At 40.4% G+C, this 16,953-nt stretch overlaps 1 protein-coding gene and 1 long non-coding RNA gene across 2 annotated transcripts; both read left to right on the top strand.

The window, feature by feature from the left end:
* The first annotated feature begins 1,759 nt into the window (after nucleotides 1-1,759).
* On the top strand, nucleotides 1,760-6,342 carry LOC119656509. Its single transcript, XR_005250057.1, has 3 exons — nucleotides 1,760-1,983; nucleotides 5,501-5,719; nucleotides 5,878-6,342. It is a non-coding gene; the product is annotated as an uncharacterized LOC119656509 (long non-coding RNA).
* A 3,225-nt stretch (nucleotides 6,343-9,567) lies between these two features.
* Nucleotides 9,568-14,206, top strand: LOC119656500 (probable cytochrome P450 4d14). Its single transcript, XM_038062838.1, has 6 exons — nucleotides 9,568-10,014; nucleotides 10,067-10,249; nucleotides 10,312-10,521; nucleotides 13,056-13,125; nucleotides 13,189-13,709; nucleotides 13,782-14,206. The coding sequence occupies exons 1-6, from the start codon at nucleotides 9,858-9,860 to the stop codon at nucleotides 14,105-14,107; spliced, it is 1,467 nt and encodes a 488-aa protein (XP_037918766.1). The 5' UTR covers nucleotides 9,568-9,857; the 3' UTR covers nucleotides 14,108-14,206.
* Nucleotides 14,207-16,953: the final 2,747 nt, after the last annotated feature.

The raw sequence follows: 16,953 nt of genomic DNA on the forward strand, positions 1-16,953 counted from the left end.
ATGCCTTACAGATGGAGTACTTGTGTTACTCCTTTGACTAGTCTGATGAATTGATGACCCGGTTGTTATTCACTATCACCCGGTAGTGGTTGGCGACGTTCTGTTCCGGAACCTGACTTAGTTCCGGAAATCGGGTTATGAACGCGTCATGTAGTCTGTATCGGTGCCCTGATAGATTCCATTCTAAATTCGTGACACGATAATAGGCACGGACGATAAATTCATTGAGTTGGTTCGTCCAAACCATACGACGCCTAGGTCTTCCGTTCCTGGTGGTTGACGGCACGGCCGCTCTGATGCTGTTGAGCGACCTTAACCCTGTTGGGTACTGTCTATTTCCCCAATTTTGCTCCTACGAATATTTGGAAAGCAATCAATCCTGATAGGCACATTGATTCCTTCAACCAGGATTACGGATTTTTTTAGGAGGTTTACTCCCCCACAAGGAAGGAAAAGGTTTAGGAGGACGATCGCAAATGGAAACGTTCTGCTTGTCCGCGGCTACTGATTTACAAGATTAATTTGGGATATTCGTAGCTGACCCGGTGGGCCATGTCGTTATACGCAATTCATGACTTGCGCCGGTTGTAGCGATTTGCGGTTGTAGCGATTTGCACCAAATTTGGTAGAAAGGTGGGAAATGTGAACGCTCACGCATATAGTGAGTTACATCCTTTTACGTCGAATTTAAGGGGGGAGGGGCCCATACATGCAAAAGAGGGTGGTACATTTGTTTTCATCAAATATAGTCATGTGGGATATCAGATGAAAGGTCTCGGTTAGTACTTTTCGAAGCCGGTCTTAGTTTTGACATTTGTTGAAAAGGTGTGGAGTGCGGGGGTTGAAAGTGATCATTTTTTAACGAACCCATTCTCAGAAACTACCAAACCAAAAAATCTGAAAAAAAGGTCAAAACTGTCGCTCCTCTGCAAATTCAAGACTATGAATGTCAATATCACTTGAAAGTGGATATTTGCATAACATATGTATACTTTACGTGCTACATGCTAATGGGACAAATGCACACTCAAAACTCTTTATAAAAGAAATACACACAACCTTTCATACCTGAAGCGTCCAGCTTCCGGTTTCCCGACTTGTTTTCTTTAGTTGTTAATATAACTATGAATCCCCTGAACTGACATCTTTTAACTTGAGGATCCCTCTTGCCACTACTCCTGCAAAACTTAATTAAATTAAATACTAATCGATGCCCTCCATTACTACGGCCTAAGGATGCCAAAGGAAGGAAGGAAACCCCAATCTTTCCCTCTGGTAATCTAAAACAGAAGAGGCGAGACTGAGCAGTGATCCGTGGTGGATCTCCCTGCTTGCCATTCGTATCTCGATGATTCCACACCCCAGTTACACCCAATATCAATACTGACCCCAAACTCAAGGTCAAACCCATTAACATTCCTGATAAGGAATAATCAGTTTAAATCATAATTCTTTAAAATCATAAAATATTAGAATCGCATTCAAACATAATACCTCCAACTAAAAAGCTAACATCATGGAATTAGTCACAACCTTATCTCGACTTAATATGGATCATTAATCCGAATCAATCAGAACAATAAGCAAAGCTGCATAATCAGTAGAATTAAACATAGACACCAAATTACCGAATATGCAATTTGCGTCCTTTGTCTTAGAAACTATGAATATAGAGTAATAGTTGGAGAGCTTGTCTTTCTCACAAGTCTTTCTATTATAAATAGAATCTTCAGTCTTTATTACCGACTCTTCAGTTATTTAACACAGAGTCTATCTCTTGAGTCTTTGAATCTAGAGTTATTAAGTGAATTTGTTCAAGTGTAATAAATATAAATAAAGTTTTTGGCATAAAAGAAGTTTTTGATAGACCAGTCTCGCGGAACAGACTTAGAACCAACTTTTTTTGTAATATATTACTCCGAGTAATATAGCTCGCGCGACGACCTTATAACAAGTCAGGAAACCGGAAGCTGGGCGCTTCAGGTATGAAAGGTTTTGTGTGTTTCTTATAGAAAGCCATTTGCCTCATTAGTACGTAGCACGTAATATATACATATATTACGCGAGAGAATTCACTTTCGGGTGATATTGACATTCATAGGACCCACTGATAATAACAAAAACCATCGAGTTATCGTACGCGGAAATCTTACGCAAGGTCAAAGCAGATGCCTCCTTCACGGATCTGAGTGCAAATGTCACGCGGATAAAACGAACACAGAAAGGCGACCAGCTGTTCGAACTTAAAACTGGTGACGACGGAGGCGAAGACCTACGGAAGAAAATTGAAGTATCACTAGGTGAGGCTGCGGCGGTCAAAATGAGTAAGGATTCGGTGGTGATCGAATGCAAGGATTTGAATGAAGTCACCACAAAATCTGATATCTGCGAGGCCTTGCAAACCCAATTAGGATTACAATCAGTGAGTGAGTCTAATGTACTACGACTTAGAAAAGTGTACGGTGACACGCAGATAGCGTAGATAAGTCTTCCTATTGAAGCAGCGAAAAAGGCGAGTGCAGTAGGCAAAGTACGTATTGGATCGGTGGCCTGTCGGATACGGGAACAGAGTCTAGTGCATAAATGCTATATGTGCCGGCAGGTTGTTCATATAGCGAAAGGTTGCACCAGCTCGCAAGACAGATCAAATCTGTGCCGCAAATTTGGAGAACAGGGCCATTTTGCAAAGGACTGCAACGGAATGCCCAAGTGCGTATTCTGCGTAGAAGCAAAAAATAGTGACAGCGTCCACATTGCAGGAAGCAGTAAATGCCCAGTGTTCAGAAAGACGTTCATAAATAAGGTCAAATGAAGTTTATGCAACTCAATCTGAATCACTGTCGAGCGACCCAAGACCTACTTTCCCAAAGCGTATTCGAAAACAACGTCGACGTTGCCATTGTATCCGAACAATACATAAATCTGCATAGCGGAGTATGGATAGCAGACAAAACCAGTAAGGCGGCGATATGGAGCTGCGGAAGCCAAGCTATAGGAGATGCGAAAAAACATGCAGAGGACGGGTTCACCCGTGCCAAGATTGGAGGGATATACATCTATAGCTGTTACGCAGCACCGATCCTCACATTAGAGGAATTCACATCATTGCTGGAGAGCTGGATAACTAAGAAATTCGATGCAGAAATGTTCAAGGAGGTACTTCTGGAAGATACATTGCTATTGGGAAGCGCACAAAACAAAGTTGCGCAGGTCGTGGAAAAATTGCGGCGGGCATGCGATGCCGCTATGCCTGGACGTAGCACTTTCCGAAGACGAAATCCTAATTTTTGGTGGAATTCAAAAATTGAGGAATGCCGGAAAAGGTGCCTCAAAGCTAGGAGACGCTCCCCGCGCAGAAGAAACCGACCTGAGTTCGAGGAGCTACACGTGCAATATAAAAATGCGAGGAAAAAATTGCAAGTAGCTATCACAAAGAGCAAATCCGAACATTTCAAGCGGATGTGAACTGAAACTGACTCTGACCCATGGGGTGGCGCTTATAGATCGGTGATGTCATCACTAAAAGGGGAGCGCTAACCATCGATTACTTGTCCAGAGTTGTTGCAGAATATAGTGAACACTCTATTCCCAGTGGATGTGAATTGCACAAGTCTGCCTGCAATACATTTACACCCGGACGAAGTTCCGATAGTGGCAAATGAGGAGGTTCTAGACGCAGCAAAATGATTGACTGAAAAAAAGACTCCAGGACCGGATGGAATCACTAACATTGCCCTGAAAGTAGCTGCCAGGACAGCGCCAGGTATGTTTGCCCAAGTTTTCACGGCATGCCTTAGGGAAGGAGAATTCCCCGAGCAATGGAAGGTACAAGAGCTAATACTCATTCCGAAGGTAGGTAAACCATTGGATGACCACTTCTCAGATAGACCGATATGTCTGGTCAACACCATTGGTAAACTATTTGAACGAGTAATATATAACAGACTGCTTGCTGTTGCGGAAAAGGAAGGAGGCCTTTCCGACAAACAATTCGGATTTCGTAAGGCGAAATCAACTGTCGACGCAATCAGCATGCTGACGGACTTGGCTGAGGCAGGATACAAGAAGGAAAATGCTGCGCAGTAATAACCCTCAATGTAAAAAATGCGTTCAATAGTGCAAAATGGAAAAAAAATCATCGAGGCGCTCGACAAGATACAGGCCTCGAAGTACATTGTATGCATTGTGGTTGAGTTTCTTCTTGCGAGAAGACTTTACTGCGACTCGGACGATGGGCTAAAAATATTCCCGACAACTTGCGAAGTACCACAGGGTTCTGTCCTGGGTCCTTTGCTGTGGTTAGTTATGTATGATGGAGTGTTGACCCTAAGCCTACCGGACAACATGACAACTATTGGCTTCGCCAATGATAACAGAATACGGAATAACAGTGGTTGCAAAGCACCAAGACGAGATGGGAGCTCAATTCCTGGTTGAGAAATTCTGGCCTTTCACTTGCTGAACATAAAACAGAAGTATTTCTCACTAGCAAGAGAAGAAACAAACAACAACTGTGAAAATCAAAGTTGGCGAAAAAACAATTTACTCCCAACCATCGTTCAAATACTTGGGAGTAATTATTGACAGAAAGACTCAACTTCAAAAGACACTTTGAGTACGCCGCAACTAAAGCGTCTTCCATCGCTGCAACGATCTCGAGGATACTACCAAACATTGGTGAGCCAAGACAAAGCCGACGTCTTCTGCTCTCTAGGGTAGTCAGCTCCGTGCTACTCGGCGCAGCTCCAGTCTGGGCAACTGTTCTGAATAACAAAGTGAACTGCCGAAAATTGGGAATGGCGTATCGGCTAAGTGCACTCCGGATATGCAGTGCGTATCTGACAACATCAGGAGAAGCAGCATACTAGCAGGGATGCTCCCCATAGACATCTTGGCGAATGAAGCCCGGCGACTCTACGACAAAACGTAACATTTCCACCTTCCAACGCCGAAAAAAAAACGACAGACAGACGGACATTGAACCGATTTTAATAAGGTTTTGTTTTGCAAACAAAACCTTAAAAATTGAAAGAAGAACACCTAAAATGCAGCCAAAGAAAGTATGACTTGGTGTCGAAGGTAAAAAGCATACTTACCGAAAGATAAATAAAGAACTAAAAAATCCCCAGAAAAAAGTGCGATGGTGTGAGGATGATATCACCAAGTCCATCATTATATATTCTGCTGGAGCAAGATCTTACAAGCTGCTCCTAAAAAGAAATTTTCCGTACCCATCTGTTAGAACGCTGCAACGATGGACCGAACAAATTAATATCCTGCCTAGAATATTGAAGCCGGTTTTGAAAATTATGAAGAATGTCAAAGGAGGTCCTCTGCGAAATAATTAGTGATCCAGACGAGAGTGGGTATACCATTCAGGCCATTTAGGCGGGACTAATCAAGCCCTTCACAGAGAACTAGGAGTGACATTTGAGAATCCTTCATAAAATTATAAATTCGCATATACAGTTTCACATATAATAAGATTTTCGTTTTTTAGAATCATCAATCCATCGCGGCCGGGCATCAAAATCTTCGTGTTGGTTGATATCTATGGTTTTTAATGAGGTGCTCTAGCACACTTGAAGGTCCTGATCTAATATGGATTGTTGCGCCAGCGATTATTATTATTATTTTATCTCTTACTTCAAATGAACTGAGTATCACACATAAGGTTTCCTTGGCAAATTTAGATGTGAAAGGGGCGCAACGGCAAAAGGTAAAGATCGCCACAAAGTTGTTCTCCCACACCATTGCTGTGGCCCTCTCTAGGACTTGGTTACCTTGATGGTCGACCGTGGCTGCAATGTTCAACATTTTTCAAATTGGTATTGCTATATTTAACTTACTTACTTTAATCATTGCAATAAATTATAGGTAAATGACTGGTTCGACGTTCTAAACGTAAGAGTTCCAAGCCACCCGAGGAAATTCAATGGGATGATTTCAGCGAGATTTAATACGATGGACTCGAAAACTTGGCGGGTTTCATTTCCCATAAAATGAAGACCTTAAATTCAGAGATTTGAGCGAGCGAAGCTGCAACGACCAAGTTGACATGGGTGGACCATCTTTCCGGGGGAGGATTATCTAAGTTCACTGAGGCTTTCATGCAGACCATCCAAAAGTTGAGGTACTTTTTGAAAATTGTAATCCTAACAATTCCCTCTCTATTTGCACCAACTATATCACCGCACATCTTCATTTGAGCCAGGGCATCGACTGCAGCGTTAAAATTAAAAAAGTGTTTTTTAAGTCTAGAATGTATTTTATAAACTAGCCTTAAGTGATGAGAGAATAAAGCAAAGAAAAATGAGAAAAATTGTTAAATAGACACCAGAACACATGCTTTTTCACTTCATACCTTGTTTATTTATTATGTTATCCTGCAAAGTTCAATTACTTAGTTCAAATACCCTCTCATTGACTGCAAACTCAGAGATTTGACATTCAACAGCTTATTTAAGGGGGTCATCCCGTGTGTCGGGTTGGAGAAATCGATTTTTTCTTGCATGAATTGTATCTATGATATATATAGTGGAGAATATGTGGGCAAAGGGATTTTCCGATATTCCCAGTCGTTCAGAAATTAGTGTTAAACAGGTAAGGAGTTTGCAGCCGCGGCTGGAGTACTCGATGAGAAAGAGCATCGAATCCTTTTTTACCTATTAGTTTTTTACCTGAGCCTTATAAATTCGAACACAGGTATAAATATAAAAAGATGGAAAACCAATCAATTGTCTAAACTTATTTGCTGTTTGGAATAAAAAGGATAATCCAGTCTAGAGTGAGCACTGAAAGGCTTTCAAGCTATACTCAGTTATATTTTGTTGTAAGTATTGTGCTGTTTGTGTGTTCAGTGATTTTTTTAAATGGATCGTGAGAAGGGAGATCGGTTTAACGTTCAACGTCATGCTCGCACTAAAAAACGAGTATTTCATGGGAATCGATACTTATCAGAGAAGAAAAAGGACTTCGCATCAATATCAGCAAAGAAACTTTTAGCAAGTATGAATATGGATGTTCTAATTGCGACATTGTATATTGGATTTTGCTGGAGTTTTCTCCGGTATTTCTGCAAATAATAAAATATACGTAGTATTAAAAAAGGAATGCGTAGGGCATGTCGAGAAAAGAATGGGAACGCGGCTTAGAAATGCAAAGAAGAATCACAAAGGCATTGGTGGAAAAGGGGCTAGAAAACTTACTGATAAGGTTATTAAGGACCTCACTACATTTTTTGGGTTAGCTATTCGTCGACACGCAAATTCGATAGAAGTAGTGAAGCAAGAAATTTGGGCAACTTTCTTCCATAAATGTTCTATAGACGAAAATCCTCAGCATCAAAATTGTCCAGCAGGCGAGGACAATTGGTGCAAATGGCGCAAAGCGGAAGCTAAAGGAGAACTGGATAGTTTCCACCACGAGAAGGCACCTTTGACTGAAGAAGTTCAAACAGTCCTCAAACCAATCTACGAAGATTTCTCACGAGATGATCTCTTGAACAGATGTTTAGGAGCAGAGACCCAGAATAACAATAAGTCGTTAAATGCATTGATCTGAACTTTCGCTCCTAAACACTTTCATGCTGGGGCCAAGGTGGTAGAAATAGCCACCTTTTTGGCTGTAATTATTTTCAATGAAGGATTCAATGGCATTCTCAAAATCCTAATGACAATAGGATGTCAAGTTGGTCACATATGTCAGGTTTATGTCGCCCGCCGTAACGAAGCACGAATTTGGCGGTCCGAAAGACGGTCGACTGACCTCGCTAAAAGAGCCAGAATTGAAACCAGAGAGCAACAATCGGCCTTACAAGACTTTTTTGAAGAAACGGAGGATGCTCTCTATGGACCAGGTGTAGCAGATTAATGGTGAGTTAAAATTTTACTGTTGATAATCACATTTAAATTTTCAAATGCGTTTTTCTCGAAACTGCATCTTGAAAATCGGCTGCCACCATAGCTCAAAATCGATCCAACCAAATTCTTTGAAATTTTCTCAACTTCTTTAATACATATTTCTACGGTCCGCAAACTAGGATAATTGCAGTCGGAAGGGTCGTTTTTTTTTTGTATTCATAAAAAAAGCCGCAAAAAACACCAAAATCCAAAAAATAAGTTTAAAAGCCCATAAAAAATTTACCTTTTAATATTTTCTAGTTATCCTAGTTTGCGGTTTGAAAATAGCATTCAAGTGGGTCAAACACCGCAGCCATACATTTCGTTGCACATTAAAGGAAGTTTGGAATTTCGAGAAAGGTCAGACAGTGGAAAAGAATAAGTTTTTCTACCAAGGCAAGAGATTCGCCCATTGAAACTTTATCGAAACGTAAACACTAATCAGAATTTCTTTTCAACTAGATCACAATGCATAAAGTGTTCAGGATTGGTGATTACGTTCTGTTATATATTTTACCAGGACCAGGTGATGACCAAAATTAATGGCAATAAATCAAATCTCAAATGGCATAATTCCACTGCCACTATAGCTTGCCACAATGCCATCTAATTATTTTAATTAACAGTACAGAGGGTTAACATATGTCTGAAATCGGCACTAACATATGCAATAATTAAAGCATTTTTATACGAACCTAGCCACGGTTTTAGGGTATCATACAATTGAACCTTTTTCGCCGTCTTCGTATTAAGGTTCGTCCGAATTGTTCCAATATCCGCTTCAAGCACCAAATATTGGTTTGAATACCAGGAAATTCCTCCCATAATTTTTCACCAATTCCTGGAACGTCCTGAAAATTCCTTTATTGGTTGAGAATATCAGTCAAGTCCTTGAACTAGTGCTTTCAGTCCAGGAAGTGAACACCCACCTGGTGAGTCCGATGGAAACAAATGCAGAATTCCGAAAATCGGGTGCCTCGGGGGGCTAGAAAAGTTACTCAATATGTAATTGTACACTTTCCATTTGGAGTAGAGCACTTTAAGTAGATATAACACGAAAATGATAGCTACTGCTAGCGCGATCATTTGGCTACAAATACGCGGAGATGATAACAGATTTATCCGAAAGACCCGAGATAACTGGCGGTAATTTTCTACTAGTGGCAAACCTATTTGCAGTGCGCCTTCATTCGAATCATGGTTGCATTGTGCTGAGCCTCATACATACAGAAAACCACTATCGAACAAACAGTTCTATTTTTTGTCGCTTGCACTTTGTCCTACCGTGAGTTACTGAAGTTACCTTCAATCATGATAGAAATTTAATGGTTTGCGGTGAGTAAATGGCAAAGTGAGTGATATAAATAAATCCAAGGTGTTTATCAATCCCAATCTTCTTATTGATGAGACTTTTGAACATGATTATGATTTAAATGACTGCAAATATTTGTAAATACGGAAGAGAGTACAAAGGGGAAGCTTATCTTATCAGAAGTGGCACATGTCCCAGCAAATGAAATTTCTTTTAATGAAATGATAAACATTAAAACATGTGTAGACATTAATTATATAAAGCACACGCCTCCAAACCGTCAATACGTAGTAGTTGTTTACCGTTCCCTGACCCACCAGACCAGACTATAGTAATAATCCGGGGGCGGAAGAGGAATAGTCAGTTCTATTGCATCCCAGACTAATGAGTCTGTTAGGCGATTGCCTGATTTGTTGCAAACTTTGGACTGTGGGTGTGCCAATGTCCAAAAGTTCTTAGTTGCCGGTTTGATGATAAAGATTATTTTCCTGAAATGTGGATACCATCATTCATATATAAGAAGATACTTCGGTGTCACGTTTTGCATTTCATTTCTAATCAGCAGAAGAGCCGGTATCGAGACAGTAGTGCGGGTAGTGCAAAGTAGAGCTTTCCTTAGAAGTCGGTTCGTTGAAACGTGAAGAATGATATTGATAGTGTTATTCACATTAGTGGTTGCTTATGCAGCCAATTTTCTATACAAAAAATGGAAAGTGTATAGGCTTTTGGTGGACAATTTCAAAACACCACAAAGACATCCAATCTTTGGAACTCTGACTATTTTTCGAGGGACCGCTCCAGGTAGAGCCATCGTTAATTCAAAATTTGTGTTTACCTTTGACCCTTCCTTTAGAAATTTTCAAAACCTTTCAAAGTTTATTCGGGAAATATGGAAAAAATTTTGTCCTAACTCGACCGATACTGGACGCTCAGATTGTAATCTCAGATGCTAAAGATATTGAGGCCATTTTAGCAAATCCGAATACGAAGAAAGCTAGAAAGTCATCTTCATATCAAGCTTTAGAGCCGTGGTTAGGTAAATTGTGTTGCATAACCAAAGGTAGCCGAAGTTTAGAGTTATCCCCTTTATTCCTGCAGGAACCGGTCTCCTAACAGCTTATGGGGACAAATGGTTCACCCGGCGTAAAATCATCACCCCCAGTTTTCATTTCAGTATTTTGGATGGCTTTGTAGATGTGATGAGCAAACAATCAGATATTCTTATAAAACATCTAACATCGATGGCCACAAAGGGTGAAGTTGACATCTACCCGATAGTAAATGCATTTGCGCTGGACGTAATTTGCGGTAAGTGATCTCAATAAGTTCAATCTAATAAAGATACTCCTAATTTGATTAAAGTGTAGAAGAACGGACAAGGACTTTTTTTGGTGATCTATTAAAATGTTGTGTTCGGTGTGTTCGGTCATACGAAATAATATCGATTGTGTTGCAAATTATCAAATGATCGCATACGGTTTTTCAAAGGTTTTCTATAATTTTATTTTATGAATGTTAGTTGAATTTGAAACTATCTAAGGAACACTCTTCATATCGCTTTCTGTCTGTCAGGACATAATATTTCTTAATATGTCCTTGTTTTCATATAAGGATACAATTCTAGTGAGCTTCATTTATAAATTAATCGCTGTTATTCGTTCGACAAAGTATAATTTCTGAAAAGGTAACTATAAAGAGCTTAAAATGGTTTTAGCGTTCGTCAGCTGGAATACCATTTTGAAATATTTAGCATGTGATTTGTTCCTATCGGGTTATCGGAGATGTACTTCGTTTAGATATGTAACGAAATTCTATAGACGCGTGGCTCGATTTTCATGTCGAAAGTGGCCAGGCACGGCTATGATTCCATAAAAGACTTTCGGTCAATCAGTCAGAGGTGACTCTTCTTCAAATGTCAGCACGCTTACCTCAATAGCGAATGCACAGAGACCGCTCTTTTCAAGGTAATGAGCCCGTTTGAGCGATTTACGACCGACAAATCATAGTTGCCTACCTGGATATAGAAGGAGCATTCAGCAACATGAGTAACCAAAGCCATCAAGAAGGCTCTGACCAGAGTAGGATTGGATGGACGTTTTACGCAATAAATACTAATTATGCTAAAAAGGCCCCAGTGTTGCCCCATCTCTCCGGTTCTCTGATTGTTAGTGATGGATAAAATTCTAAGGATTCTGAACAGGAGCGAGAGAGTGGTATGCTGGCATATGCTGAAAGCTATTACATCGATGTCATGGTATTTTTGACACCATTATTAGTGAGATTATGAAGAGCGTGTTCGAAAAACTATGCCTCTGGACTACACCAATCCGACTCAGCCAAAAATTTAATCAAAATGGAGTGGATGCTACTTGCTACCAAATCAAGAGTATCTGAATTCTGTCTCCCACGCCTAAAGGAATAAAGATTGCCACTTTTCTTCAATGTGGAAAAGTGGATGTGGATTGTAAGTCAAATTTGTAACTAAACATAGAAAAATAGAACGGAGTATTAAAAATATAGGACTTTTCACCTGCGACAGAGGATAGCTCTTTGATTGTGGTCGGTTGTATTCCAACGTACTGGTCAATTCTGTGACGGCGTGAACTGTAAACACAATTGGATCAAGTTTAATACTGTGGCTCTGAAGGATTAGCCAGTGTATTTCAAACGAAGGTACTGAAAATACTGATGGCCTGTCTGCTGGATGGAGCATGATCAGAGATATAAGCGTAATATAGTTATTCCAACTGACAGTCAGTTCAAGTTCTCAGTGTAACATTCTCCATGCTGACGGAGCAGTGCAAAAACGCGTTGAAAAATCTGGGCGACATACAGAGACATGGAGGCAGATAAATGGGCCGACGAACTGGCTGGGCGGGGCTCTGTTCTTGACACTCCCCCAGTGGGCGTAATCTGCATCGCGCTGATCGCTGTGAAGACAGATGGGGAACGCGTTAAATCAAGAAAGATCTTGCCCTCCTGCACTAGAAACCGGAAAATTTTTACCAGATACATGATTGATTAGGTTTGCACAGAATACTGGCCTAAATAGTGCCAGGCCGCGAGAATTGGCATACTCTGAAATTCATATTATCAAAAGAGGAGAGAAGAGAGGGGGAGGTAGACACTTCCTTTGTGACTGTCCAGTTCTAACTAGCACTGCGAATGCTGTAGGCTGTTTGTCATCTGGATGTAATTTGCACGTGTCCTTTTCTAGGATGTGTACTAGTTGTTGTAAAACAAGATGATTGTCCTTTACTAGCTTCAGGACCCTCTCAAAGCTCGTAAATTGCGGGTTACATTTCCTTTTTTCGCTGATCCTGATGTCACTTTCAATTCCCGCTTATGTCGTTTATTTCACAGTGGCAGTTTTGTCAGCCCAAGTTTAGTTCCCGGGAGCGGGTAGGAATCATCTGAGTTCCAACTTTTTGCCACATCCTAACCTGCTTTATACTTTCTACATTCAATGTATTAGTAAACAATTTTTAATTTTTGTGTTCAGAATCATTGAAAATTAACTTCAAGGTAATTGACTTTGATTATATTTTCTTTGCAACTTGTTTATAAAATGCTGCCAATTATCGGATTATTTTCGAAATACCCCAATCAGTTGTCGGAATTAACTTATAACTAGAATTTGAACTTTGAGCGAGATACTTATTAGTCACTGTTTTTATTGTAAAATATTTGCTGAGTGCAATACTTCTCCGTTCTCGACATGGGCGCTTTTTTATGGTACTTCTAGGGCATATTTTCCACTATCAAAGTAGTCATTGTGTTCAGAAATATTTTCAAAAAAGAAAAAGAATTATGAACACTTAATAATTTTGTTTTACTTATAGAAACCTCAATGGGTGTTACCGTGAATGCTCAATCCGACCCGAATTCAGAATATGTAACTTCAGTCAAGAAGTCAGTATCGCACTTGTAGACTTGAAAGAACTCACCTAACATTGTAGTTGAAATATTTTGCAGGATGTCTCGCGCTGTCCAGGAACGAATACATCATCCTCTGGGAAAAAGCGATCTTTACAACCTGACATCCAAAGGTCAATATCTAAAAACCCTTACGAATATTCTCCACGATTTCACGGATAAAGTCATTGGGGAACGGAGGGATCAATTACTATCCAACACGAAGATTGACCAAGGGAGTCGTATGAACTTTTTAGATATTTTGCTTCATGCGACAGCAGGTGGAAAGCCTCTGACAAATGCTGATATACGGGAAGAGGTCGATACTTTTATGTTTGAAGGACACGACACTACTGCTTCAGGAATAGCATTTACACTTTATTTGCTATCTAGAAATGCCGATGTTCAAGAGAAACTTTATCAAGAATTGGAGAACGCTTTTGGCAGTAAAGACGAAATGGGAATCACCAATAAGAATATAAGTGGGCTTGAATACTTGGATATGGTAATAAAAGAGAGTCTGCGAATGTTTCCCCCGGTCCCAGGTATCGGACGACAACTGATGGAGGATACGCTGATAGGTATACGAAAACCACCTACTCCTTTTGGAACAACTTTCAACCACTAATTTATTTCTCTAATGTGATTTTTAGGAGGTGTTACAGTTCCCGCTGGTGTTAACCTAATATTGTCAATCTACAGAATGCAACACGATCCAACTAATTATCCTGATCCTGAAAAATTTGATCCAGAGCGATTTAGTTCGCAGTCAGACAGCAAGCGTACATTTGCATACGTTCCCTTCAGTGCCGGAGGACGGAACTGCATTGGTCAGAAATTTGCTTTATTGGACTTGAAAACATCAGTTGCAAAAGTGATAATGAACTTCAAGTTATTACCTGGACCAGAAGTAATTTTGCAAGGAGATCTTATCCTAAAAGCATCAAATGGTATCCGCATTCGATTGGAACAACGATAATATTATTCTTTAATGAACTTAACTATTTCTACTCATTCTACTCATAAATGGTTGTCGCTAATTCTAAATAAAATTAAAATAATGTTTTATATAAAAGTAGTGTATTACTATCCTTGGAAATTGATTAGAAACTCTTTCTATGTTGATCCCAGAAGTGAAGTGAGAAAAGTATAGGCCATCGCCTAGTGCACAATGTGACGGTGGCGGTAAAGTACACCATGAGGGAAGAAAAGACTATGAGAAACGAAACGTAGTTCAAAAGAGGCTCCTTAAAGGTAACATTTTATCGTGTTGAGAAGAGTCGGTTTCGCGGCAGGGAAGCATAGAACTCTCTTTTAGAAAAAACCCGAATTGCAGGCATCAATTCTCTTAATAGGCCTTTAGCATTTACATGATCTTTCATAGAAAAGTTCAAAAGGTTTAAATCTTGATGGTTAGTTGAGATCCGTTTTTTACGAAATTAATTTATATGGTTGCCGACATCCTCCGCTTACACCACCCCTACGCCCCATCGTTGTTGTTTCGCCAATATGTGCTTTAGTTTTCTTGTGGTCTTCTCTAGAAGTCCGCACTCCTCCGCAACTTCTCAACGTTATGTGTTTTTAGTCCAACCCCCTCTGAGATAGCGGAATCAATCCTTTTCAAAGTTTTATGTGAAACAAAACCTTATTAGAATCGATTCGACGTCTGTCTGTCCATTTATTCGGAATCTGCAAAACCGATTGTCACCAAATTTGGTGAGAACGTGTGCCCTGCGAATCCATTTACATATAGCCAGTAGCGCCATTTTGTGTTGAGGTTAAGGGGGGGGGCCCATACATGCGAAAGGGGGTTAACATTTTTTAAAGAATATGGCCATGTGGGTTATCAAATGAAAAGGCTCAAGTCGCACTTTTCGAAACTGGTATTTGATATCGGGTGAAGCATAGGGGAGTAAGAGCTCAAAATAAGACCACCAAAAAGTGCAACAGTGGTGTATCTAAACGAAATCTAGGCCCCAAAAAAACATCCCATTCCGATATCTTCACAAATAAAGTTAATAATAGTATGATGGCGAAAATCATTTTGGAAAATTTAGTGTGACGTCAATTTAAATCGTAGTTATAACAATTAGCCAGGACATTTTAGTTACGATAATTGTTAATAGATGACTCTAATGTTCACAAAGTCAGTCTGGTTCTAGAGTTAGAACAGATCGCGTCGGGTATGAATACGCCTCGAATTGTACTAGTTAAAGAATTGTTCTATAATTAATTATACAGTACGATTGTATAATTTAGTGTTTAATAAACGTTTGTAGTATTCGACATCAACAACGGTCTACGACAAGGGGATGCGCTATCATGCGTCCTCTTTAACCTGGCCCTCGAGAAGGTGATCCGTGATGCTGAGGTGAATGCAAGAGGTACGATCCTCTTCAAGTCCACCCAACTACTGGCCTATGCTGACGATATCGACATCATGGGAAGAACCACCCGAGACGTTCAAACTGCCTTCATCCAGATCGAGCAGGCGGCGCGAGATCTTGGGCTGCACATCAATGAAGGCAAGACAAAATACATGGTGGCAACGTCAGCACCGAAGACGAATCAACCAACAACATCAAACCGCACTGGTCAAACACAAGCACGAACAAGAATAAGGATAGGGGAATACAATTTTGAGACCGTTGACAATTTCTCCTATCTAGGGTCGAAAATCACAACCGATAACAACTACGATGATGAAATCCGCGCACAGTTGTTGTCAGCCAACAGAGCCTACTTCAGCTTACAAAGACTGTTCCGCTCGAAACGTCTCACCATAGGGTCAAAGCTCTTACTGTACAAGACTATGATCTTGCCAGTCCTCATGTATTCCTTGGAAACTTGGGTTCCTAGCAAGAAAAATTGCGAACTCTTGGCCGCGTTCGAGAGAAGAATCCTTCGAAGAATTTTTGGCCCCCTACATGAGGATGGACGATTCCGTAGCCTACACAATGACGAAATCTATGAGCGATACCATGACCGTCAGGTTGTGGATAAAATCCGGCTCAATAGGTTACGGTGGGCGGGTCACTTAATCCGTATGGATGAAGATGATCCCACCCGGAAAGTCTATAAGGGCAATATCTATGGTAGGAAAAGAAGACGAGGCAGACCCTGCCTAAGATGGAGCGATGGCGTGGGCCAGGATGCCAGACAGCTTTTAGGGATATCGAATTGGTGGACCTCGGCGCAAAACCGGGATGTCTGGAGTTCCTTATTAAGGCAGGCCTAGACCGGATACCGGTTGTTGCGCCGTTGATGAGTAAAGTTATAGAAGGAAGTCGTAACAATTGGTGACAGCGGTAGAAGTACGTAGAGGAAATAGGTAATAGTATGTTGGCATATTTTAGAAATTCAGCCGGAACCCCCCCTTAAGTTCATGCTAGAAGTGCAAACTAAAGACTAATGACACAATATTGGTTTAATAATAATTACACCTGAGTAAATATTGCAGCTTCAGCAAATGCGTTCCGGTGCATCCGGTAGAATTCTGCTTAGCAGGTAGCGCGTGTTATAACTGCTGACTTGTTGACGGGGTTGGTTGCGCCTGTTGTTACAATTTGCTGACCTTGAAATGGTAACTTATATGCTAATGAAGCTTTGGGCTAGTTCCTAATTCAGATAGATAAATTTGTACATAAAACCAGCGATATTCAATATACGTACTGTATATATCATATGTATGTTTTTGTGCACGAAGTAAGTCGCAAATATGTGTACGATCGACTCATATACGTGCATGTATAAGTACAGTATTCGGAAATAGATAATGTTTGTTTGTTTAGGGTGAGCATAATATCTATGTCTGTAATATGTACG

The sequence above is a fragment of the Hermetia illucens genome, chromosome 5, assembly GCF_905115235.1.
Source record: "Hermetia illucens chromosome 5, iHerIll2.2.curated.20191125, whole genome shotgun sequence".
Lineage (NCBI taxonomy): Eukaryota > Metazoa > Arthropoda > Insecta > Diptera > Stratiomyidae > Hermetia > Hermetia illucens.